General features: G+C 35.9%; 1 protein-coding gene and 1 long non-coding RNA gene across 3 annotated transcripts; both read left to right on the top strand.

Annotated features, from left to right (window-relative positions):
- The first annotated feature begins 9,559 nt into the window (after nt 1–9,559).
- On the top strand, nt 9,560–11,103 carry LOC104097771 (uncharacterized). The gene is made up of 2 exons (XR_686610.4): nt 9,560–9,627; nt 10,846–11,103. It is a non-coding gene; the product is annotated as an uncharacterized lncRNA (long non-coding RNA).
- Nucleotides 11,104–22,366: 11,263 nt separating this feature from the next.
- On the top strand, nt 22,367–25,882 carry LOC104097772 (LIM domain-containing protein WLIM2b-like). Of its 2 annotated transcripts, none has more exons than XM_009604387.4 (6): nt 22,367–22,545; nt 22,751–22,944; nt 23,305–23,404; nt 23,498–23,532; nt 23,629–23,718; nt 25,394–25,882. In XM_009604387.4, the coding sequence occupies exons 2-6, from the start codon at nt 22,810–22,812 to the stop codon at nt 25,601–25,603; spliced, it is 570 nt and encodes a 189-aa protein (XP_009602682.1). In that variant the 5' UTR covers nt 22,367–22,545; nt 22,751–22,809; the 3' UTR covers nt 25,604–25,882. The 2 variants fall into 2 exon arrangements, with proteins under 2 accessions (XP_009602682.1, XP_009602683.1); XM_009604388.4 differs by having other exon boundaries at nt 22,461–22,650.
- Nucleotides 25,883–26,073: the final 191 nt, after the last annotated feature.

Genomic DNA, 26,073 nt, shown 5'->3' with positions numbered 1-26,073 from the left:
AAGCATATTTTGGCTGCCTAGATTTTTAACTCTACGCGATCGTGTAAATGGTCATGCGATCGCAGAGAACATTTTTCTCAGCCTTACGCGATCACGTACTGACTTGTGCGATCGCGTAGCACAAATTTGGTGCTTCAGCTTCTGCCTCATTCCTTCTTCGCAAACACGGCTTTGCCCACGCGTTCGCAGTGCCTTAGCTTTTCCAACTGTGCGATCGCGTACAATACTATGCGATCACATATTACAAATTTTCATCAGTGATCAACAAGCCTTCAAGATCGCGGATGAAGGCACGCGATCGCGATCAAGGAAACCAGAACTGGGAAATATCAGATTTCCAGCCATCTGTTCTTGAACAAAAATGGTCCGAGGCTTGTCTGAAACTCACCCGAGCCCCCAGGGCTCCAAATCAAACATGCACACTAGTCCAAAAACCTCATACAAACTCGCTCGCGCGATCAAAACACCAATTTAACACCTAGAATTACGAATCGGATACCAAATCAAATGAAACTTTTAAGAAAACTTTAAAACTTCTATTTTCACAACCGAGTCAAATCAACTCCGTTTCTCACCAAATTCGACAGAAAAGTCATAAATGAGATAACAGACCTATGAAAATTTTCAAAACTCAAATCCGACCTCGATATCAATAAAAGTCATTTTTTGGTCAAACTTTGAAATATTTGAGCCTTTAGGTTTCTTGTTTTAGCCAACTGGCGATATTTCAAGCTAGGGACCTCCAATTTAAATTTCGGGCATACACCCAAGTCTCAAATTATGATACGGACCTACCAGAACTGTCAAAATACTTATCCGACTTCATTTGCTCAAAATGTTGACCAAAGTCAACTCAATTGAGTTTGAAGGCTCTATTTCACATTTTAATCAAATTTTCATATAAAAACTTTCTGAAAAATTATATGGACTGCGCATGCAAGTTGAAGAATAATAAATAGTACTTTTCAAGGTCTTAGAACACAGAAATAATTATTAAATTTAAAGATAACCTTTTGGGTCATCCAAAAGTGTTATGTCCCTTCAAAGGAACATTTTAGAATGTTTTTATATGACCTAGGATTTGCATGAGGCGGCTTCAATAAATTCAAGTTCATATAGGAGCGCTGGAGGAGCGTGCTAGGTCCCGCGTCTATGGGGCATACTTCACTGTTTTGCTTTTATGGCCAAGTTGCTAGCGTGCTAGCGTCTGTGCGATGCACATGCTCTAGGCACGCTCTCAAATTTTGTTTCTTCGTTTCTTCTCGCGTCGAATGGTCTTCTTTTAATCACATTTCATTCAAACTCATTTCTACAAATAAAAATACATAATAAGTATAATCCACTTTAAAAATCATGTATCACCCGCACTCACATAAGAAAGGAGATGAGTATATATTATGGGTGTTTAACGGGCGGGCTGAGACGGACTGGACACAAAAAAAATCAGCCCGTCCGTTTAACGTTGCGGTCTGTTAGCGGGCTGTACTTTTTCGAGTTTTTTTTTGTCCGTCCGGGTTCGGGCATATCTAGCTGTTAGCGGGTCGTGGAATTTTTATTTTTTTTAAAGTAAATTTTATTTTTCTTATTCAATGTTATTGATACTTAAGCGTTTGCAAACTTTTAAGGCTTAGAATTAAACTTTGAAGTTTAAAGTTTTAAATTTGAAATTTGAATTTTATAATTTTAAAATTAAAATTTGAAAGTAAGTGGCTACAAAAAATTATTTAATAAGACCAATAGGCAATATGTAAGGATCAAGCTCCGAAGACTTTCATTTGATATTTTTATTGAATAATATATAATACTTCAAATTAAGTTGCAAGTTCTTTTTTAATTTTGTTATTTTTGAACTTGCAAATTAAAAGTTTACAATAATTATATATAAAAAAGAAAGAAATAGTACATCACATGCTTTGTATCATTTTTGTAAGTTCATCCATGTCAACATGAGTTTCTTGGTTTCCGGCATTGGTTGAATCAGAACCATAAACCATTATATCACCAATTTCTTGGTCCTCCGCTTCATCTACCTCGTCAGGCCCTTGATTTCGTCGTTCTGATGTTATCCAATCTCTGAAGCACACTAGAATTTCCAAAGCGTTGCTACCCAATGAATGACGGGCATCTCCTAGTTATTGCCTTGCTTGGCTAAATGCGCTCTCTGATGTGACTGTTGAAATCGGCACATTTAGCATATCTCGAGCCATGGCCGAAAGAATAGGAAATTGATTTGAGTTGCTCCTCCACCAACCCAGTGGTAGAAATTCTTTTGTGCGGGGCTCTGCTGACTTTTGCAAGTAGAATTGAAGTTCATCAATATTCCTGCTACTGGTTTGTTGATATTCCCCTAGTGTATACCAAATCAAATAATCTCCAACACCATCATTATCATCCAAAGCACTGGTCTCAGATGTTGAAACTGAACTTGAAGGAATATTTGCATCTACAGCTGAAGAAGCATCAACAATGTTAGCATAATAATTATATAATATTTCTAAATATTTGTGTAGATCAGAAATACAAGTGTTAATATTAGGAGTTTCAGTTGGTCCAATATCCATATAAGAATATAAAGCAGTGATTAATTGGCGACAAGTGGCCATTTTGATAGAAGGGTTTAAAATAGCACCAATTAGGTAGATAGGGGGAATTGGGTAGAAATATTTTTTAAACTTATCTAGCATAGATTCAACAACAGAAGTATATCCTTCTTTCTTCTTCAAATTATGTAGTAAAAGAGAAATTTCAGCAATATGAACTAAACCATTTGCAATAGTAGGATAATAAGCTCCAGAAAACTCAAGTGTAGCCACATAAAATTTTTGTAAAAACTTTACAACACCTTCAATGACATCCTAAGTTCAAGATGTTAACAAACGGTTATGATCGGTACAATGAGAATTAGCAACTTCAGTTATAGGCATTCTATATTTATAATAATATTTTAAGAATAAATAAGTATAATTCCACATAGTAACTATTTCTTCAGGCATGAGTCTTGGTTTTAGTCCATAGTGTATACATTTTTCTTTAAATGCATTTAATCTAGCACTTCTATTATTTCCTTGAATTACACCAACAACTCTTCTAACTAAAGTGATATCATCTCTAAATAATTTAAGGCCACTCTTCACAATCAAATTATAAATATGACATACATATCTAACATGAAATATTTCAGGAAGTGATGGGTATAGATGCAATTTTAATATTGTAATAACAACATTGTTGTTAGAAGAATTATCAAATGACACACACAAAACTTATTCTGCAAGATTATAAAATATAGCAACTTCATGGATAGTATTACTTATAAATGCACCAGTATGACTTTGATCTTCATCATATTTAAAAGCAATAATACGTTTTTGCATACAAAAATTATCATCTATCCAATGGCATGTAACAGTCAACTAATCATTACCATTTCACGACCAATATCAGAAGTAAGAGAAATTCTACAAGAAAGACTGACGAACAAATAACGTATATATGTATGATATTGTCCAAAAAGCTTAAAGATATCAGCTCTACAAGTACTTCTAGGAATACATTTAAACAAAGGGTTATAAATTCTTTGAATATAAGTAACAAGATATGGTGAAGCAGCAAAACTAAAAAAGTAAATAACCTAAATTAATTATTTTAGCTAATTCTTCCTGATCTTTCTTAATATCGTATTTACCCATTAACCCTCCAGTACCCGGGTTAAGTTTTTGTTGCCCATCTTCCTCATCTACTCTCCAATCAAGAGGGTGATTGTCTATCATGTGCCTATGAAATTGACCCGTTTCCCCTCCCTTACCGGTCCCATGTTTATAAATATCCTTACAAATTCTACATCTTACATAATTTTTATCTTCTTCTAGTCTGTCAAAAAAATTCCAACACTTACTTCTTAATCTTTGATTCTTCTTAATAGGGAGGGGAGGCCTACTTGTATTACCACGACTTCCACCCCTAATATTTTGAGTTTGACTAGCATTACCAGGTGTAGCTGGCGGTGTTTCAAGATTATTAGGTGGTAGAATATCATCTAAATTATCATCTAAATCATCATTTATACCATAATTTTCTTGAAGTCGCTCATAATCTACATTTAAATTTTCAGGTGAACTTTCAGAAATATGTGTAAAGCTACTAGAAGAACAAGCATCACCTCTTGATCTTTTGGAAGTTTTCTTACTACCACCTCTACTAGTGCACGTTTTTTTGGTTGCTCTAAATATATCCATTATGTAAATTAAATTAATAATTTTAAATAATAAAATAAATGTACACCAAAGAAGAGAAAGATATAGAACGAGTGTACCGGGATTCCGGATGCCGCACTAAATTTGATATCAAAAATCAAACTTCAATTGATAGATCGATACTTGATAGTTGATACCACACTTCACTTGAATACTTGATATTTGATAATAACAATTTTGTAATGGATAAACTAAGTATTTGGTGAAACTTGAAATAATAAGTAATTGAGAATTTAAGAACAATAATCAATAATATCAAGAGAGAATTAGAGTAGTAAGAGAGTGAATTGTGAGGAAAAATGAAGAAGAAGGGGGCTATTTATAGTTTTTAAAAAGTTAAAATTATAATTTATCAAATATTAGGGGGTGTGGGGGCTATTTTCTTAAGGGGTAGGCCGAAATGGCTATTTCTGCAAAAAAGGGCCGTTGGCCAACGGTCATATTTGAATTTGACTGTTGGCAACGGTCAAAATAAAAAAATAATAAAAATAAAAAAATAAAAAATAAAAAAAAGTAAAAACCGGGCTGAACCGGGTTGTAGCCCGTTAAAAACTCGTTAACGGGCTTAGCAGGTTCCGGTGCACCGGTATCAAAAAACTGTTCATTTGAAACCCGCTCCCCGCCCAACTCGTCCCAGCCCGCCCTCTACGCTATAGTACCGGGCTGAACCGGGTTGTAAACGGGTTAGCCCGATCCGATTAACAGGTATATATTCATTAGGACTTTGTACCATGGCAATTTGGTAGAAGTCAAAAGTGATAGGAGTATTTGTGTCATTATTGATGCTCTCGAAAATGAGGATATTTTGGACATTTTTGTGTCTCAGATATGTGATGAACCTATTGTTAGAGTGCCATACCATGTATTTGATAGAAAAGTATATTTTAATGGTGCTAGGGTAGGTAAGGAATCTAGTGATATTTTTTATGAGGTTGGAACTTGTGAGTGATTGACTAGTTAGGCACTAACACATGAGACTACTCAAAATCAAATAAACCTAATAAAAATAACCCTAATGAAAATACTATTAACCCTGTTGGTGAGGATGAGCGTGCAGAAACTGCTGGAGAGCCTACTGGTGAGGGTGACCCTGCAGTAAATGATATTTTAAAAGGTGGTGGATATGATAGAGAGAGCACTAATAAGTGATAACATTTCATAGTTCTAACATCATGAGCTGTGTAAAAAAAGGGACTGAAGACTAAGGTAGGAATGAAGAGTATAAGAATTTTAGAAAAGAGAAGAGGTCGTTCCAGAAGAGTAAAAAGATGGAAAAAACACATGACACTAAAAAAAGTTCCTCTAGGTGAAGGAAATCCTCAACCAAAGCATATTTAAGTTATGATGAGTATGCTAATGCTCAACAAACTAGAGGATAAAAAAAGAGCTTAGATGATAAGGTGTATGGTGATGAACCTTACTACGGAAGCTTTGAAGCTGGATGTTTTGAAACAGATGATGTGGAAGATGGGGAAGAGGTTGAAAACAAAGGTAAAATCTATCAAGAAAAAGAAGCAAAGTAACATAATAATCTTTGACTCTTCTTGTAAGAAGATTATGCAAGAAGAGGGGCTTATATTTGAGAGTATTAGGTAGCATTACTAGAAATTCGGTAAAAACCGATCAAAAAAATTGACCAACGTTGGTCGGTAATGGTCAAAAACAGACCAAAACGCGACCATTTACGTGTGAACGGTATTTTTGTGATCGAAAAGGAATACCGACCAAAGTTGGTCGGAAATTACCGACCAACTTTGGTCGGTCAATTAAATTCAAAAAAAAATATTGCAAAAAAAATCCGACCAAAGTTGGTCGGTATTTTAATTATGTAATAAAAAGATTCACCATTTGGGAATCGAATCGGAGTCTATACTGTGGCAGGATATTATTCTACCACTAGACCATTGGTACATTTTGTTTTAAGACTGTCTTTTATTTAATTTATACTCTTTAATTGTATTTTCGCACGAAAATAACCGACCAAAGTTGGTCGATTTTATTAAAAAGTAAAATTACCGACCAAAGTTGATCGGTTTGTTTAAATGACCCGCCGAATTAACCGACCAATTTTAGTCGGTTTTTTTAATATTAATTTTTATTTATTTTAATTGAAAAATCGACCAAAGTTGGTCGATCGACCTTGGTCGATTTTTGCCGAATTTCTAGTAGTGTAGTTTAGGGAACTATTAACTAGGTATGTAATTCAAGCGAAGAAACAAATTAAAAAGCTTATGAATGAACCTGAAAAAGTTATAACGAAATGTCTTAAAGGTATGTAATGTAATTCTATGGACGTCTTGATCCAAAAAATCAAGATTTTATGATCAAAACTTACCACCCGATCTACAAGTGTTTAAAATCAAACCAGAAACTATCTTTGTAATTCTAATTTTCTTGCCAAGCATTAAAGAGACACGATCACTAAACTACCAACTATAAATGCCATCTCTAACCCTTTCGTCCATTTTCTCCTCCAAAATGCAATACTCTCTAAAATGGGAAAGTTATTTTAACCATTATTCCATTTTTTACTCCCAAAAAAAATATTTCATTTTATATTCTTCTCTCTTCAATATTATATTATTATCTTTATATAAATTTTATTTTCTTATTTCTATTAAAGAAAATCTATCTTCTTCTTTTTTTTACATATTCATCACATATAATTTAATATAAAATTATTTTACACCATAAATTTTTAAATTATATTATTTATAAGCAAATATTATACATTATATATATTAAAGGATAATTCAAATAAAAGTGAAATCATTGAGATACAAGATAATTCAATACATATTACATAATGGTAAAATTCATATTAAATATTATAACTTATAATAAAATTAACTTACAATTTTACATAAAAATAATAAATGCACGAAAATTAATTTATCAAAACTCAATGAAGAACCTTCTTACTCTCCATGAACGCTACCTCACGAACCTTCCTATCAACATAACTCTTCTTCCTAGAATGCGCTGTATGAATCCGCTTTTGAATTATACGCCAAAGTTAATATGTAAAATTAATATTATAAAGATATTACATAAACATAATTAGGTATATATAAAGAGTTAAATAATAAAAATAATAATAAAATACGCATGAATAGTAATGGGGGAGATGAATAGTGTCCCCATATTTAGAGGAACACTATTCATCCCCATTTTGGAGGCAAAAATGGGGGAGGGTTGGAGCTCCATTATGGCAAAAGTTGCCCCCATTATGAAGAAATGGGGAAGGGTTGAAGATGGCCTAAAAATATTCAAGTTTCAAGAGACTATAAGGAATAACTTGGGTATTCATGTGACAAGACAACTATTAGGAGATCTAGGACCAAGGTATTGAAGGAGATTATGGGTAATCACATTATTGAGTTTGAGAGATATAAAGATAAGGTGCTAAGAACCAGCCAACGTTCCATTTGTCTGATGAAAGTTGGGGACATATATGAAAATGGTAAGCTTGTGTTTCATAAATTTTATGTTTGCTTTGATGCTCCAAAGATACCTTCCTGATAGGTTATAGAAGGTTTATTGATTTGGATGGTTGTTTTTTAAAGGGGATATGTAAGGAATAATTACTAGTAGTTGTTTATAAATATGGAAATAATCAAATGCTGCCTATAGCCTAGGTTATTGTGGAGTATAAAAATACATATACATGGTCATAATTTGTAATGTTGTTGAAGAATGATCTCGAGTTAGGAGATGGCACAAAGCTATTATTGATTTCTAACATATAGAAGATTATTTATATCTGTAAATTGGCCTAATTGGATACACAAAAAAGAGAGTTTATTTTTTTTATTGCGAAATCACACGCATTCTTAGTTGGCAAATAGGCATGTGCCTATAAGAGATTGCTCGACAGAGATTTATAGCGATCTGGCATGTCGTTTTATGTATTTGAGCCCCAATCCTCTATTTGATGCTTCTCGTATGCTTGTTTGTTATTTTGTGACTTGTTGAGATAGTTGGTTTGGTTTCAAAAGGTTTTGGAATGAAGCGGAACACTTAACTCCATGGTTGAAATCTTAAGTTATAAGAGTTGACCAAGATTTGATTTTTATGTAAACGGCCTTAGATCGATATTTTGATGGTTTCAACAGGACCGTATGTTAATTTTGGACATAGGCACATGTTCAAATTTCAACTTGGAAGCTCCTAAGTTGATTTGACTCTAATTATTAAAAGTTGGAAATTTGAAGGTTTAAAAAATTCACAAGTTTGGCTGGGAGTTGACTTTGATGATATCTGGTCCGGATTATGGTTCCGAGACTTGGAATGTTTGTTTTGTCATTTGGAACTTATATGCAAAGTTTAGGTTAATTCCATATTGGTTAGGCTTGAATCAAATGCTTGGTTTGAAGTTGAAAGTTTATGAACTTAAGAGATTGATCTTGAGCGACGATCTTGGTTTTGATATTAATTATGGTGTTTGGAGCCTTTTTATAGGTTTGGATAATGTATTAGGACTCGTTAGTATGATTGAACAGGGTCCCGAAGGACTCGGGTGTGTTTCGAGTGGATTCCAGACTATTTGGATGTTAGATTACAATTCTGGTTATGGTGTTTTGCACCTGCGAGGTTTGGTCCGCAGGAGTCCGCAAAAGTGGATGTGAGGTTGTAGAAGCGGGGTTTGGCGGAAAGCTGGAAGTCCCGCATCTGTGGAGGATATAGTGCAGAAGTGAAGGCGCATTTGCGAGGCCTTTTACGCAGGTGTGGCCCCACAGAAGCGTTACTTGGCGCATAAGTGGATGGTCGGGACTTTAAGTGAGCTCGCAGGTGCGAGCATTTATCCGCAGAAGCTATGTCGTAGAAGCGACAATTTTGTCCACAAAAGCGAAAATCGCTATGCAAAATATTATAATCGAGGTTTCGACTTTACTCTATTATATTTTGAGATTGGGAGCTTAGATTGGTGCAACTTTTGAAGCGATTTTCACCCACTTAAATTGGATAAGTGTTCTTAACTCAGATTTGATTATTATTTATGATTTTATCCTTGATTTTGACTTTTGGTTGATGAAATCTAAAGGAGAAATTGGGTGTTTTGTGAGAAATTTTGGAGAATGAATAAGTAAGATTTGGACCCCGATCAAAGTCGGATTTGGATGAAACTTGTATATTTGGACTCGTGTTGGAATGAGTGATCGGGATTTGTGACTTTTATCGGGTTCTGGGGTGCGACCCCTGGTTGAATTTTTGGTTGACTTTGTATTTTTATTAAAAATTAAGCCTTTATGCTCTGATAATATTTCCTTTAGCATTATGTGACATCATAGTTTGTTATTTGACTAGATTCGAGCCGCTCAGAGGTCGATTCGTGAGGAAAGGCATTTTGAGGTATTGATTCGCGCTCTTCGAGGTAAGTAACTTGTCTAAACATGGTTTGAGGGCAATGTTTCGTTGTCTATGGTATTTGATACATGTTGAGGGTGACATACGTGCTAGGTGACGAGCGTATATGCATGTACTAGGGTTATTCAAGATCCGGGTAGACTTTAAACTATTATTTGCCTTATTTGCTATTATGCCCCGTTGTTCTCTATTTGTATGACTACGTGAACTATTATTCATGCTAGAAATCATGTCTAGGGTATGTGACTATCTATTTGAGACATGATAGGGCTATTCTTGCTTTATTGAGTTGTTTTGCCTTCATTGTAGGCATATTCTCAGTTATGATGTTACATCATCGTATTATATCTTTGTCTCTGAGCATTCTTTATATGTTATCTCACATGTTATTGGTGTCCTTATATGCATGACACGAGTTAAGCTGAGTACTGTGAGATATGAGCATTTGACAATTCAGCGGTTGATGACTGATCTTGGGCCACAAAGCCGCTTTGATACTGATAGTAAGGTGACGCGTACGCAGGACTAACATTGGTTAAGTGGTATTAATTGTGAGGTGACGCGTGTGCCACACCCTATATTGGGCTAAGTGATATTGATCGTTAACTTAGATCCGATTAACACTTGGCCTAGAACCTGTCCCTTCGGAGTCAGGTAATAATGTGTGGGTGCAGGTACACATATCATATATGTGCTTGGTGAGGGACTTGCGTCAGGTACCCGTATAATGCTAAGTGTGGTTGTGTGTGATGATTGAAGGGTATGTGTGCCAGGCACTATGCATGTGCTGAGATTTAGTATACTTGATGATTTAACTATGATATTATTGATTCTGTCATGAATACTTGTCATGCAGGTATATAGTTGTATTTCTTCCCTCATGCTAATTGGTATTTGATGTCTCTATTTGATGTGTAGGACTTGAAATCATAGTTAAATTGATAAAAACTATGTTTAGGTGATTTCTGTGGAAGAATATATGCCTTAACTATTATTCTTAAAAATCATGCTTAATTATTCTCTTAATGTGAAAAGGTTAAGTTAGATGTTATTTGAGCTACTTTTCCTTTTGCTGTTATATACCATTATTTCTATTATTGGCTATTAGAAATGAATATTGGACCTTGCCAAACTCGTCATTGCTTTCAGCCCGAAGTTAGGTTGGTTACTTATTGAGTATATATGGTCGGTTGTACTCATATTATACTATACACTTTATGTGCAGATCCAAGTGTTGTTGAGAGAGGTGATTGCTAGAGAGTGGCATCAATACCAATTTTGGAGATTTTGAGGTAGCTGTTGTTCCGTTTGCATGCCTTGAACTCCATTTTCTCTTAGTTCATGATATTACTCTTCCATCTTTCAGACAGTAATGTCTTTTGGACTCCGACTCTGCATTTAGTATTTGTAAAACTCATGTACTCGATGGCACTAGGTCGTGGGATGGTTTTCAGTTATATTGTTACTATTGACTTCAGTTATTTATGTTATTCCATTGTTGAGACTATTTAATACTGTTATTTAAGTTTCCTTCTGCTTATTGATTATTAGCTTGCCTAGCAACTAGTGTTAGGTGTTATCACGACTCCGGTAAAATTTTGGGTTGTGACAAGTTGGTATCAATACACTAGGTTGCTTAGGTCTCACGAGTCATAAACAATTCTAGTAGAGTGTTGCGGATCAATACAGAGACGTTTGTACTTATCTTCGAGATGCTACATGGCTGTTAGGAAACTTCACTTTCTTTCATTCTTTATCGTGCGGATTTATTTATCCTTAATTTTAAATCTCTGCTCTCATATTCTCTCACATATAGTGAGGATACGGTCGTCGGGTGCAGTTGAGCAGGCGCCAGTAAACCAGGCAGGGTTATGATAGGATGGGACCGAGGCAGAGATCGAGATGGAGCACGCACTACAATTAGGGTCCCTGCTTGGGCATCTGCCATGAAGCCACTAGTAGCTCCTATTGAGGAACAAGTTCATGATTATGTCGAGCCGGAGGTGCCAGCTTAGGTTCCCCAGGGTTTATTTGTTTCACCAGCTATTCATGATAATTTGATTCACATGGTTGGGGGATTTGAGAGTTTGGCTCATGTTGGGGCATTTCCTACTATACCACCTACTTCCCAGGCAAGGGGCAGACCATAGACTCCAGCTACCCGTACTCTAGAGCAGGTGGCCCATGGTTATCAGACCTCTGCAATGTTATTAGTTAGATGGAGTCAACCTATTATTGTCGTGCATCCTTAAGATAGACATGTGATGTTATCTGATAAGCTAAAGAGGTTAGATAAGTTCATAAAGTTTCATCCTCCTCACTTCAGTAGTACACCTTCAGAGGATGCGCAAGGATTCTTGGATCGTTGACATGAGATTCTACGCAATTTGGGACTAGTTGAGTCCAATGGGATTGACTTCATTGCCTTCCAGATACAAGGTCCAACCAAGAAGTGGTGATTGGTTTATAAGCTGGATCACCTCCTATTATAGGGGCTCAGTTCTCCAAGGCTTTTATGGAGCAGTTTGCGCCACGCACCAGGAGAGAGGAGTTGATGAGGCAGCTTGAGTACCTTCAATTGGGTTAGATATGAGTTACTGAGTATGAGATGAGGTTTACAAAGTTGTATCATCATGCTGCTATTTTGATTCACATTGAGGAGGGGAGAGTGAAGAGAATAATTGAGGGTCTTCACTACAGTATTCGGCTTGCTATGGCTAGAGAGGCAGAGACTAAAACTTTATTTTACTAGGTTGTGGAGATAGAGGATCGTGTTGAGTACATCCACAGTGAGACTAGGGAGATTACACGGGGTAGGGATAAGAGGTCTCGAGATTCTGGTAGCTTCAGTGGTGCCTCGTCTGGAGGACAAGGTCGATTCAAGAGAGGCCATTCTAGCAGGACAACTTATCATTCAGTGTCCCGCAGTCATCATTTCCTACTATAAACCTAGTCGAAGAGCTTCTGTGTAGTCATCATTCAGTGCACTTCCAGCATAAAGTTCTTATTGCGCTATATCTGTTCAGAGTTCATCAGTACCAGGTCCCTCTAGTGGGTATTCTGGTTCACGGGGTCTGATTCATGCCCAGCAGTCATTTTCGCTCAGAGGTTGTTATGAGTATAGAGAGTTGGGCATGTCAGGAAATACTACCCTCGTCTTCGCAGAGGTCTAGTGCAGCAGGTAGGTCAGACTATGATTTTCACACCGGTTGCTACATGACCCGCTCAGCCAGCTCGGGTTGGAGGTTATCCAGGACATAGTCGTCCTAGAGAGGGAGCTAAGTCCAGTGGAGTTCAGGCCAGTTTCTATACGTTCCCAAGAAGGACCGAGGTTGTTGCTTTAGATACAGTGATTACAAGTATTATTTATGTGTTCCATAATGATGTATTAGTATTGTTTGATCCTGGTTCTAATTCTTCATATGTGTTATCATACTTTGCTTCTTGTATGGATATGCCACATGATTTGCTTGTTACCCTTGTTCTTGTATATACACCGGTTAGGGATTCTATTGTGGTGGATCGAGTTTATAGGTCATGTGTGGTCACTATATGTGGTTTTGAGATGAGGGTGGACTTTTTATTGTTAGATATGGTGAATTTTGATATGATCTTGGGTATGGATTGGTTATCTCCGTACCATATTATTCTTGATTGTCACGCTAAGACTGTGAAATTGGCGATGTTGGGGTTGCCGAGGTTAGAGCCGAACAGTTCTCTTGGTTACACTCATAGCAGAGTGATCTTATTTTCAAGGCTCAATGGATGGTTGAGAAGGAATGTTTAGTGTATTTATCTTTTGTCAGATATGTTAGTGCTGACACTCCTACTGTTGAGTCAGTTTTAGTTGTGAGGGAGTTTTCGAATGTGTACTTACTAGGCATGCCACATGATAGGGATATTGATTTCGGCATTGATTTGGCTCCAGATACTCAACCTATTTCTATTCCTCCGTATTGTATGGCTCTTGATGAGTTGAAGGAAATGAAGGAGAAGTTACAAGAGTTGATCGATAAGGGATTCATCAAGCCTCATGTGTCACCTTGGGGTGCACCAACGTTGTTTGTTAAGAAAAAGGATGGTTTTATGAGAATTTGCATTGACTATCGGCAATTGAACAAGGTAAGTATTAAGAATAAATATCCACTACTGCACATGGATGATTTGTTTGATCAGTTTCAAGGTGCCAGGGTGTTCTCGAAGATTCACTTGAGGTCGGGGCATCACTAGTGGAAAATCAGGGATTCAGACATTTCTAAAACTGCTTATAGGACTCGTTATGGGCATTATGAGTTTTTGGTGATATCTTTTGGTTTGACTAATGCCCCAACAACCTTCATGCATTTGATGAATAATGTGTTTCCTCCTTACTTAGATTCTTTTGACATTGTGTTCATTAATTATATATTGGTATATTCCCGTAGTAGGGAGGAGCACATGTAGCATTTGAGGATTGTGCTTTAGACTTTGAGGGAGAAGACGTTGTAAGGTCTCCAAGTGCGAGTTTTGGTTGGACTCAGTGACGTTCTTGGGTCATGTGGTATCTAGTGATGGGATCAAGGTGGGCCTGAAGAAGATTGAGGCAGTTCGGGGTTGGCCCATACCTTCTACCGCTATAGAGATTGGGAGTTTCTTAGGCCTGGGTGGGTATTCTTTTCTCTTTGTGGAGGAATTTTCATCCATTGCAGCCCTATTGACTAAGTTGACTCAGAAGGGCACTCCATTAAAGTGGTCAAATGAGTGTGAGGAGAGCTTTCAAAAGCTCAAGATAGCTTTAACCACAGTTCCAGTTTGGATTTGCCTTTATAATTGGGGTTATATGCGGTATATTGTGATGCTTTGCGAGTTGGCATTGGGTTTATGTTGATGCAGGATAGTAGGGTGATTGTCTTGGCATAGTGCCAGTTGAAGCTCCATGAGAAGAACTACTAGTGCATGATTTGAAGTTAATAGCTATTGTATTCACGCTTAAGAATGGAAGCATTTCTTATATGGCGTGTTTTGTGAGGTGTATATGGATCATCGGATTCTTCAGCATCTAGTCAAACAAAAATATTTGAACTTGAGGCAGCGGAGGTGGTTGAAGCTATTGAAGGACTATGACATCACTATTCTTTATCATCCGAAGAAGGCTAATGTGGTGGTTGATGTCTTGAGCAGAAAGGCAGAGAGTATAGGGAGTTTAACATTTATTCCAGTTGTGGAGAGTCCTTTAGCTATGGATGTTCAGGCTTTAGTCAATATGTTAGTGAGATTCGATATTTTGGAGCCTAGCAGAGTCCTTGCACGTATTGTTTCACAATCATTTTTATTTGAGCGCATTAAGGCTTGTCAACATAATAATCCCCACTTGTTTTTCCTCAAGGATACAATGCATCAAGATGGTGCTAAGGAAGTGATCATTGGTGACGACGATGTATTACGACTTCAGTGCCGGATTTGTGTTCCTAGTGTGGATGGGTTGAGAGAGTTGATTATTGAGGAGGCTCATGTGTCGATGTATTCTATTCATCTGGGTGCTACGAAGATATATCATGATTTAAAGCAACATTATTGGTAGCAGAGGATGAAGAAAGACATTGTTGGGTATGTTATTCGGTATTTGAATTGTCAGTAGGTCAAGTATGAGCATTAGAGACCAGATGGTTAGCTTCAAACCATTCAGATACTATAGTGGAAGTAGGAGCGTACTACTATGGACTTTGTGGTAGGTTTTCCACAGCTATTGAGGAGATTTGACGTTGTTCCCGGTCATTGTGAATAGACTGACCTAGTCTGCACATTTTTTTCTAGTCATGACTTCCTACCTTTGGAGCAGTTGTCTAAGATCTACATCAGGGAGATTGTTCGCCTGCATGGCGTACCTATTTCTATCATCTCGGATTGCGACACACAGTTTACTTCATATTTCTAGAGAACGGTTTAGCATGAGTTGGGTAGGTAGGTTGAGTTGAGCACCACATTTCACACTCAGATGAATGGGTAGTCCGAGCGAACCATTCAAATTTTGGGGGATATGTTGAGAGCCCGTGTTATAGATTTTGGAGGTCAGTGGGATCAATTTCTTCTATTAACAGAGTTCGCATACGATAACAACTTTCAGTCGAGCATCTAGATGGACCTGTATAGGGCCTTATATGGGAGCGATGTCATTCTCCGGTTGGTTGTTTTGAGCCTGGCGAGGCTAGACTATTTGGCACATATTTAGTTCGTGATGCCTTGGAGAAATTGAAATTAATTCAAAAGCGGATTCATAGAGCGCATTCTAGGAAGAAGGGTTATGTTGATAGGAAGGTTCGTGAGGTAGCGTTCATGGAGAGTAAGAAGGTTCTTCTTTGAGTTTTGCCTATGAAGGGCATACATAGTGAACTTGAGGAACAAATATACATGCATCAACCCGAAGAATTTGAAAATTAAGGGAAAAAAGATCATGTTTTCTTATTAAAGAAATTCTTGTATGAATTAAAGCAATCTCTAAGATAATAGTACAAGAGGTTTAATTCCTCTATATTGGGTCATGGTTATTCGAGGAGCATGTATGATAGTTGTGTTTACTTCTGAAAGTTAAATGATAGTTTATTTATGTACTTACTGTTATATGTTGATGACATACTGATTGCTGCTAAGGATTTGATAGAAATTCACAATTTAAATAGTCAGCTGAAATGTGAATTTTTAGATGACAAATTTATGAACAACTAAGAAAATCCTTGGCATGTATATAAAAAACAATCAAGGAGTCCACATGATATTCCTGACCCAGAAGAAATACTTGGCAAAAGTCTTGGAGAGGTTTGGCATGAAATATTGCTAAACCAGCGAGTACCCCTCTTGTTGATCATTTTAAGTTATCAGCTGCTTAGTCACTGCAGTTAGAGAAAATAAAGGTATATGGCATATGTACCTTATTCTAGTACAGTTCGCAGTATTATGTATGTAATGGTATGTACACATTCAGATATTTCACAAGTAATGAGTATGGTAAGCCAATATATGGCTTGCATGGTAAAACATATTGGCAGGGTGTGAAATGAATTTTTAGATACTTGTGAGGTACTTCAAACACATATTTGGAGTTTGGAAGAAATATTAACACTTTGGTTGGTTTTATAGACTCAGGTTATGCATGTGATCTTGACAAAAGAAGATCACTAACGGGCTACGTATTTTGTATTGGTGGTTGTGCTATCAGTTGGAAAGCTACGTTATAACATATTGTATCTTTATCTACTGTTGAAACATAATATATGGCAGTGACTAAGGCAATCAAAGAATCCTTATGGTTGAAGGGTTTATTTGCTGAACTCAGTTTACACCAAGGTAGTATTATTATTTTCTGTGAGAGTCAAAGTATCATTCATTTGACTAAAGACCAGATGTATCATGAGAGGCCGAAGCATATTGATATTAAGTATCATTTTATTTGGAAAACCATTGCTGAAGGAAAAGTCTCTGTTCAAAAGATCAATACTAGAGGCAACCTTACTAACATGTCCACGAAGCCACTTCCAGTTAGCAAGTTCAAGCAATGCTTGAACTTGATTGATATTTATGAAGAATAATTTAGCCCATAAGGGCTTTTACCGAGAGGGTTGAGCAATTTACTATATCAATCAATATTAGACTAAACTGGAGATTTGTAAAGTGACCTAATTAGCTACACAAAAAGGAGAAGATTATTTCTTTATTGCAAAATCCAATACATTCTTAGTAGGCAAGTAGGCATATACCTATACATATTCTTAGTCTCCAAATTTGAATAAGTGGTAAAGATCTCTTTGCAAGTTTGCAACTTGCCTTTGTAAACAAGCAGAACTTTGTTCAATTTCTCATATAAATAGTATTATTGCTCTTATTTTCTAAGCACACCAATTCAAGAGCCTTTCATTCTCTTGTCTTTAATGTTGCTCTTCTTTTCTAAACACACTAATTCAAGAGCCTTTCATTCTCTTGTATTTCTTTATCCTCCTTTATTGAGAGTATTTTGTAAGAGAGTGAGTATTGAAAAAATGCTTGTGTGAACCCCTTTTTTTGGAATAATCTTGTAAGGTTATTCTCTCGGGATATATTTGAGATTAATTAGAGTATTTTGTACTCTCTTTTATACTCATAATGGTATAGTGAAATAGTTCCTCTCCGCTTATGGACGTAGGTCACCTTGATTGAACCACGTTAAATTTACGCCTTCTCTATCTGCTTTAATTACTGTTATTATTAACTTGCATTGTCTTTATTATTATCGTTATAACATTATTTGACAAAATTTTGCATTACCCTGATTTTTTATCCTAATAATATCTATCAAGCCATTCCTTATTTTATTATTTTTAATTATTACTGATAAATAAGTTCATCTTGTAAGGATTGAAAAGTGATGTGAGGGAGTTTTTGCCAATGGTTGAGCATAATGCCAGACATATGTTAGCAAATTGGTCTATAACCTGAAAGGGTATAGAGAGAAGAAGCGATATTGGAGATGTGCAAGATCCATATTTGAATCTGAGTTGAAACAGAACTTTAATAGATGTATAATGTTGGGCAAGAACATTGTTGAAGAGTTGCTATACTACAATAAAGAAAAGTGGTATAAGATTTAATTCTCATATTTTAATAAGTGTAATATGGTGAATAACACTATCACTAAGAACATTGATGCATGGATATTTTTTCTAAGGAAAAAATAATAATTACTTTGCTTGAGGAGATTAAAGTGAAGACAATGAAGAGAACAACCTAGTTAAGAGAGTTCTCAAATACCTGAATAACTCACATCTCCCCTATTGCTTTGAAGAATTTACAGGAAAATACTGCAAAGTCAATAATGTACACAATAGAATAGGATATGAATAATGGAAGGAAATTGGAAGCACACTGTTAAGTTGAATGATATATCTTGTAGTTGTAGATCATGGCAGCTCAAAGATATTCCTTGCGGACATGCCATTGTAGCAATTCATCATAAGAAATTGAAACCTACAGATTACATTGCTCACTAGTATACCAAGAAACTCTGCCTCAGGACTTATTCAGACTTTATTCAATCATTGAATAATATAAAGATGTGACTATAATCTAAAAACCCTCCAATTGCCCCACCTGAAATCAAGAAAGTGTCAAGGAGGCTAAAGAAACTAAGAAGGAAGGAAGGTACCGAAACCAAAAAAACTGAAAAACTATCTAGGCATGGGACGAAAATGACCTGCATCTTGGGTAAAATAAAGGGACACAACAAGAGAAGTTGTCCAACTACTCTACCAAGTGCTCAACTAAGAGCACCAATAAGTTTTCCAGATGCAGACTAGAGAGTTGGTTTAATGCATCACAAGGATCAACTACCAGTGTCTCAGGTACATTAATTTTTGGAAAATGAGTGAGAGAAAGTAACTTGGAAGGTTAATTTAATGCATCAAAGGGTTCAACTAACAATTTTTCTAGAACATCAAATGCTGGAAAAGGAAGACAATCAGATGGACAAGACCAAAATCTTCTTCCAAGGTTCCTCTTCTACCAAGAAGTTTTGCAATGGTAGAAACTCTCCATGCTTGGAATGCAACTTCACATTCAACATTGGGTCATGCTCGTCCATATGAAGCTGAATCAAGTTGATTTTCGATGTTTTAAATATTTAACAATAAAAATTTAGGAGAGATTTATTTCAATAGTGAAACCTAAAATACTGTAGATAGGAATATAATGATGGAATTTCAGGGAGAAGAGATAAAACAGAAGATGTTTGATCTCATACCTGATAATAACGTAAAGGAAAAGGAGCAGTGCTTTTGAGCAACCAAAATCAGAGCAGCAACGACGGGTCTAAATTTTTGTAGAAGAATGGAGAGAATTAACCTATTTAAAAAGGATGCTAAATGACTAAAAAGTAAAGGTTTGGAGGGATTAGTTTTAGTTCTCAAGCGCTCTCCCATCGTGGAAACATGTTATGTGCCATGTGGGCCCAAAATATTTATATTTATTTCACTTCTAATAAATTCAAGAGGAGTCATAAGACCCCCATAAAATATGAGTTTTCTACTGATAAAGTACGACTAACTTCAAGGAGTAATTATTTATTATCTCAAAAGAAAAGATTTTTAATATTTTTTTTTCAAAAACTAAACAAAACCCAAACCCATACCCAAAGGCCATTGAGACATGAAATACGCTATTTATGTTTTTCTTCTCTCTTTCTTTCAATTAACACACGATTCTCTCTCTCTCTTCGAGCAAAATAGGTTGAATCCTCTAGGGTTACTGCAATTGAATCTCTCAACTTCGTCGATCCTCTCAAGTTTCTTATCCTATTGAAGGCTTACGAATCGTTTTTTCCAAAAGATCGAGCTTACCTCATCTCAGTTCAATATGCTCATGAACCTGAATCATTTGTTGAAGCCTCCAGATCTGCAATATTTTTTCCTTTGAAAATTCTCCCCATAAATGGGGTTTCTTATCTTGCTTGGTGGCATACCCAATCAAGTTTGCAAATCTTTCATGAAAGGTTACGTTACATCTTGCCTTATTCTTCTGGTTGCATTATTCTTTGAAGCATTGGAGTTCTTTATTGCGACGTGTACAGTCAACACAAGGAGTCTTGGCCGGAAAACGACATCCCCGACGAACTTTCTTCTCTTCTTTTCTATTTAGTCACATACAATGATACATATATATTATATATTGTACAAAGTCACTCAAACACATTGTATTTTTGTATAAATACATTTTCTTGCATGTATTTATATATTGTGAAGGTCTGTATTTTTTTAATACAATTGACTACACATGTATTCATGCATACTGTATGTACAGTATGCATGAATACATGTGTAGTCAAATATTTGTATTTAGTGTATTTCAATGTTTACATCATGTATTCATGCATACTGTACATACAGTATGCATGAATACATGATGTAAACATTGAAATACACTAAATACAAATATTTAAATAGAACAAAATATAAACAGTGAATATATTTAATTTTAAAATACAGTGAAATATAGTAAAATATACTGAATACAAATAGAAATATAGTGAATACAACCAATAAAATATACTGAATACAACAGTAATAACATGTATTAGGAACAACTAAAAACATTGTTAATGCAAATACATTTGAATACATTGAATACAAAATAGCGAATACAGTAAATACAAACCTTGAATCTAATGAATGCAACAAATAAAAAAAAATATTGAAACACACTAAATACAAAAGTTATATACAAGTGAAAAATTATTCTAATTAATTGGGTTGATAATAAGGCATGTTAGAATTAATTTTGTTGAGTTATATTAGGAGTGTATCACGTTAATTGATATTATTTCCGTTATTAGACAGCTAGACATGCCTATTTTTAAGGTCATTGTCGTTACTGTATTCATGAATACATGGCGCGAATACATGTGAATACATGCGCATACAGTTGGACTGCCCTGATTTTAGGTATTTTTGGTTGCAGTATTCATAAATACAGCGGAGCGAATACAGCGAATACACTACCATAATAACTGAATAGTAGCTATAAAAAGTAATTATGTATATGATAGCTATAGGAAGTTAACAGCTACTAAACAATAGTGGTTTCTGAAAATTCCTCTTTATTGGAACTTTTACCTCATGTAGCAAAGCTTTACACCCTATTTATTATAAATAAAAACTCTTTTAAAATATTATTTTTTATAGTTACCTTTTAGTTTTTATAGTAAAATATGTATTTATGGTCACTTTCTACCGCTAAGCTATTAAATACGTTGTCTAATATTTTTCTCTCTCATTCTTTCAGTTTATTCTCTCCCAAAAATCACTGTATCTTATTTCTCTCTACACGATCTCTCTCTCACAACGTCATTGTCTTCCCCATTGTTGAACCACGATTCTTCTTTATTTGCAGGTTCTCTCTCTAGATTGTTCTCAAACCCTAGATCTCGATTTGCTGGATTTCATCTTTGTTACTATGAGTTTCAAAATATCTTGATCAAAGTTTCTGATATGAGTTGTATCTTTTCCCAAAGTGGAGCGGGCATGGTCTCTTCATAGCTGAATTGATTTTGAATGTTGACATGGAAGAGGAAAGGACAGAGGAGAGGATGGCAACGACTAATGAGATTAGGATTAGGTTCGGGAAAATTCCAATTACCCATTCACATGTAACAAGGGAATTGTATTTGCAGGTTCATCACCAACCATTGATATTATCGTTAATGTATTTCCGTTAATTGATATTATTTCCGTTATTAGACAGCTGGACAAACTTATTTTTAAGGTCATTGTCGTTACTGTATTCATGAATACATGGCGCGAATACATGTGAATACATGTGCGTACAACTGGACTGCCCTGATTTTAGGTATTTTTTGTTGCTGTATTCATGAATACAACAGCGCGAATATAGCGAATACACTACCGTAATAACTGAATAGTAGCTATAGAAAGTAATTATGTATATGATAGCCATAATAACTTAACCGCTACTAAACAAAAATAGTTTCTGAAAATTCCTCTTATTTAAATGAAAATTTTTTGTATCTATAATATTCTAGTCGAAATATGGTCAATTTTTACCCATAAAAACATAGAGCTACTACGGTTTAGGGCTGATTTAGCACTGAAAAGTGGTCAACTTCATTAAGACGGTAAAGAAACGAGTCAAAAACATGGAACGAATTTTTACATATTCCAGCAAAAGATATTTGTGTCCTTTTTTGCCTTCCAATTGCCCCACATCATCATCATCCACTTCGCTGCCTCTGCTCTGGCTCCAAATTCCAGCCCCCCCCCCCCCCCCCATAAATATATGTCAAAGAATTTCTTATATCATATGAACCCAGAATTTTAAAATCCTCCCCAATTTCTCCTCCATTTTATCAACTTGACTTTGATCATCACATAAAAAATTCGTGACAGGCTTGTAGATCAACAAATTCAAGGTATGTATTTTTGACTTTACCAACTTTTTCTAAAAGCTCAAGATCACTTTTTTAGAAACTAATTTCTCTAGAACCCAAGAAAAAAATGTGCTAGGCGATTTGATGGTAAAGTACTGATACCCAATTTGTTTTTACATCAGATCGGTTATATTCTTGAAATTGATTGCAAATATCTGAAAGACTTGAGTCTTTTTTGCATCTACAGAGTCGAATCTGAGCTGGGGAAAAGGAAGATCTAGAGTTTTATTTGTCATTAGAAGAACTATGTCTTTTATTGGGACACAACAGAAATGCAAGGCCTGTGAAAAGACAGTTTACCCGGTGGAGCTGTTGTCAGCTGATGGGGTTAATTATCACAAGTCTTGCTTCAAATGCAGCCATTGCAAAGGAACACTTAAGGTGCTTTTGCTATGCTTATATAAACTACAATCTGGTTTTCACTTTATGTTGTTTGCTTTTTGTGCATATAGTATTAGTCTTAAAGTTGTGAAATTGGAAAAAGAGTAAACTTGTCTTGATTCACAAATACTATCCTAAAAAAGAAAAATATCTCCATGTTGGATCATACTGCATTGGTAGTTGTACTTTGACCATTGACAATTGGACGAGGCCAAGCATTGAGGAAACTGTACCCAAGATTTGAATAGTTTCAACTTATCCGAAAAGAAGAAGATAAAGATTTGAATAATTCCATATGAAAAGGATAATGGTGTTTAGACTCAATTGACTGATGTTATGTATCTGTGAACTTTTTGTTAGCTGAGCAATTTCTCCTCAATGGAAGGTGTTCTGTATTGTAAGCCCCATTTTGAGCAGCTTTTCAAGGAGTCGGGCAACTTCAACAAGAACTTTCAATCACGTAGGTCTATTTATTCTTGCTTAGTTAATTCTTTCTCCAAAGTTATAATTGATCTGCTTTATTCATAATACCCAATGTGTTTTACTTTCACAGCTGCAAAGTCAGCTGAGAAATTAACTCCGGAGCTGGTAAATTTTCTTTGCATCTACTTGTATACAAAATTAACAAACTGAAAAAGAACAAACCATGCCTCTTACTCTCTCCTCTCTTATTTTGGTATGCAGACAAGATCGCCTAGTAAAGCTGCCGGCATGTTTTCTGGCACACAGGAAAAATGTGCGACTTGTGGTAAAACAGCTTACCCACTTGAGAAGGTAGACAAAGGCTCCTCAATTTTACCTTAGCCTTGATGTTTCTGTTGAAAAGCAAATTGTTGTATTCTTTCTTTTACTGTAAGTTCCTATTCTGGACCTTCAATTGGGAAAAGGGGTTGCCCATTTCGCTCATTTGATGCGTCAATGAGTTACTTGTCTGTGGCAATGGTGTCATCAATTTCCTGTTGTGGATTTAGCATTCTCAGAACGTTACTGATTTTCAGTGGCGCGTGAAAGCACAATTAGCGTTTAAGTAGCTTTTCAATATGAAAGTGCACAAGCAGCGTTTCCATTTAGAGAGCAAGGACAACCTTTTACTTATAATTTTGTATACATGACCATCTTGCTGCACGAGTTTTTGGTATTAATTTAAGATGATATAAGGGAGAGTAAGACAGCTAAAAGACATTAAGTTGGTTGAAACTTGCTTGTTCTTCAAATCTACATCTTACTCGCTCAATATCTATTATGCACTCTGGTGATATATGTGAAATATATTTAAATGAACTCTATTGAGAAATTCAAGAGCTTGTATTTTGTGGGTATTTACGCCACATTTGTTGGTTAACACGATAGGATTGATCTTACAGATGGTATAAAGTTAGCATAACAACTGAAGTCCACAAAGATCTATTCTTATTCAGTCGCAAATTGACTGTTAATAGTTTGGCCGTGATAGTAGTTAAAACTGACTTGCTGTGCAAATTGGTGAGTTTGAGCATTTTGCATCTTACTCTCCGTCTCTCCCTCCTCCAGTCATCTAGTGCTCTACCAATCTTTTCCATTTTTGCACATTCTAGTGAATGCTAACTCTGAAAAATTATGAGGCAGATCACGTGTTATATTGCTACAATATTTCTTTGGTGGTTGTCAGTTGCCCCACAATGGTGAATGTCCACCTTTGAAGTTGTAACACAGTTACGAAATTTAATTTGTATGAAGAGCTTGTTTTTGGATCAGAATGGGATATGACGCAAGAAAAATAGCTGAGCTGTCTAATGCTTCCATACATTCTCTTGTCCAGCAAGTAGTTATTTCTCTTGATTTATGATTTATGTTCTTGGCGGCTTGGAGATGATTTCTGAATATCATATCTTTGATGCTGGAAGTTATATGTAAGTGAACAATACATTGGTGACCTACTTCTAGCCCACAGATTCTGAGTTTAGCATTCCTCTCCTCAACAACAACAACCCAGTATAATCCCCCTAATGGGGTCTAGGGAGGGTAGTTTGTACGCAAACCTTACCCCTACCTTAGGGTAGAGAGGCTGTTTCCGATAGACCCTCGGCTCCCTCCCTCCAAGAACTCCCCACCTTGCTCTTGGGGTGACTTGAACTCGCAACCTCTTGGTTGGAAGTGGAGGGTGCGCACCACTAGAGCAACCCACTCTTGTCTTAGCACTCCTCTCCTCATTTTAAATTTTTTGAGAAGGGAAATATAAATATTAATTTGCTTGCAACAATTGACCTGGTCTACTGAGTACTGTCTCTAGCATTGAAATTTGGAGGGGTTATCCAACGTTTACTCTAGGTTGTTACTTTTTCTTTTCTACCTGGGAAGTTTCTACAATTGCCTTTCTTTTTTAGATCACAATTGGAGCAGTAAACACAAGCTTTACTATTGCAACAGTTTAATTTCTGAGATTGATGTAATGCTGGTTGCATTTTTTTAGGTGACAGTGGAGAACCAAAGTTATCATAAGACATGTTTCAAGTGTTCTCATGGTGGATGCTCTTTATCTCCTTCAAATTATGCCGCCCTAAATGGGATTTTGTACTGCAAACCTCATTTTTCACAGCTTTTCAAGGAGAAAGGCAGCTACAATCATTTGATCAAGTCTGCCTCGATGAAACGTCCAGCTGCAACCGTTCCAGATTCTTAAACTCCATGTTTCAGTCAACTACTTTATCAATCCACATGGATTTGATAATTCTTGAGTGTGTTTCTTGCGCTTTCTTTGTTCATTAGCTGGTAACCTTATCATTTTGGGTTACTGGTTTATATGTGTTTGACCATCGTGAAGGCTGTTATCCTGATTTATTGTATCATTTAACTTTTGGATGTTGAAATTCCTGCCCCTATCAAATGATCTTTGGCAGGAGCTAATTGTGTGATACATAACAGTGTTGTTACTTACTAGTATTCTTCTGTTACTCTTCTATATTTGGCTTCTGCTTAGTTGCTGATGCGTCCTTACCTGTCAAATAACAGCTCCAGTGGATGCGAATTTACTTTTCGTGTTTGCACCAAATAAATAAATCCATTGGATGCGAATTTATTTGTCGTGTTTGCACCAAATAAATAAATGTATGATATTATTTCTTTTTTACGTAAATTTTCATTAGGAGCATT

This window comes from Nicotiana tomentosiformis, chromosome 3 (assembly GCF_000390325.3).
Source record: "Nicotiana tomentosiformis chromosome 3, ASM39032v3, whole genome shotgun sequence".
Taxonomy (NCBI): Eukaryota; Viridiplantae; Streptophyta; class Magnoliopsida; order Solanales; family Solanaceae; genus Nicotiana; species Nicotiana tomentosiformis.
Note: the sequence above shows the minus strand (reverse complement) of the source record. Positions and strands in the feature narration are given on the sequence as shown.

Excerpts from the sequence above, each read along its gene's own strand:
- LOC104097772 (XM_009604387.4), top strand. The coding sequence starts at position 22,810 with ATGTCTTTTATTGGGACACAACAGAAATGCAAGGCCTGTGAAAAGACA. Across the intron at positions 22,945-23,304 it reads ATTGCAAAGGAACACTTAAG|CTGAGCAATTTCTCCTCAAT; the intron begins GTGCTTTTGCTA and ends ACTTTTTGTTAG. Across the intron at positions 23,719-25,393 it reads CAGCTTACCCACTTGAGAAG|GTGACAGTGGAGAACCAAAG; the intron begins GTAGACAAAGGC and ends GCATTTTTTTAG.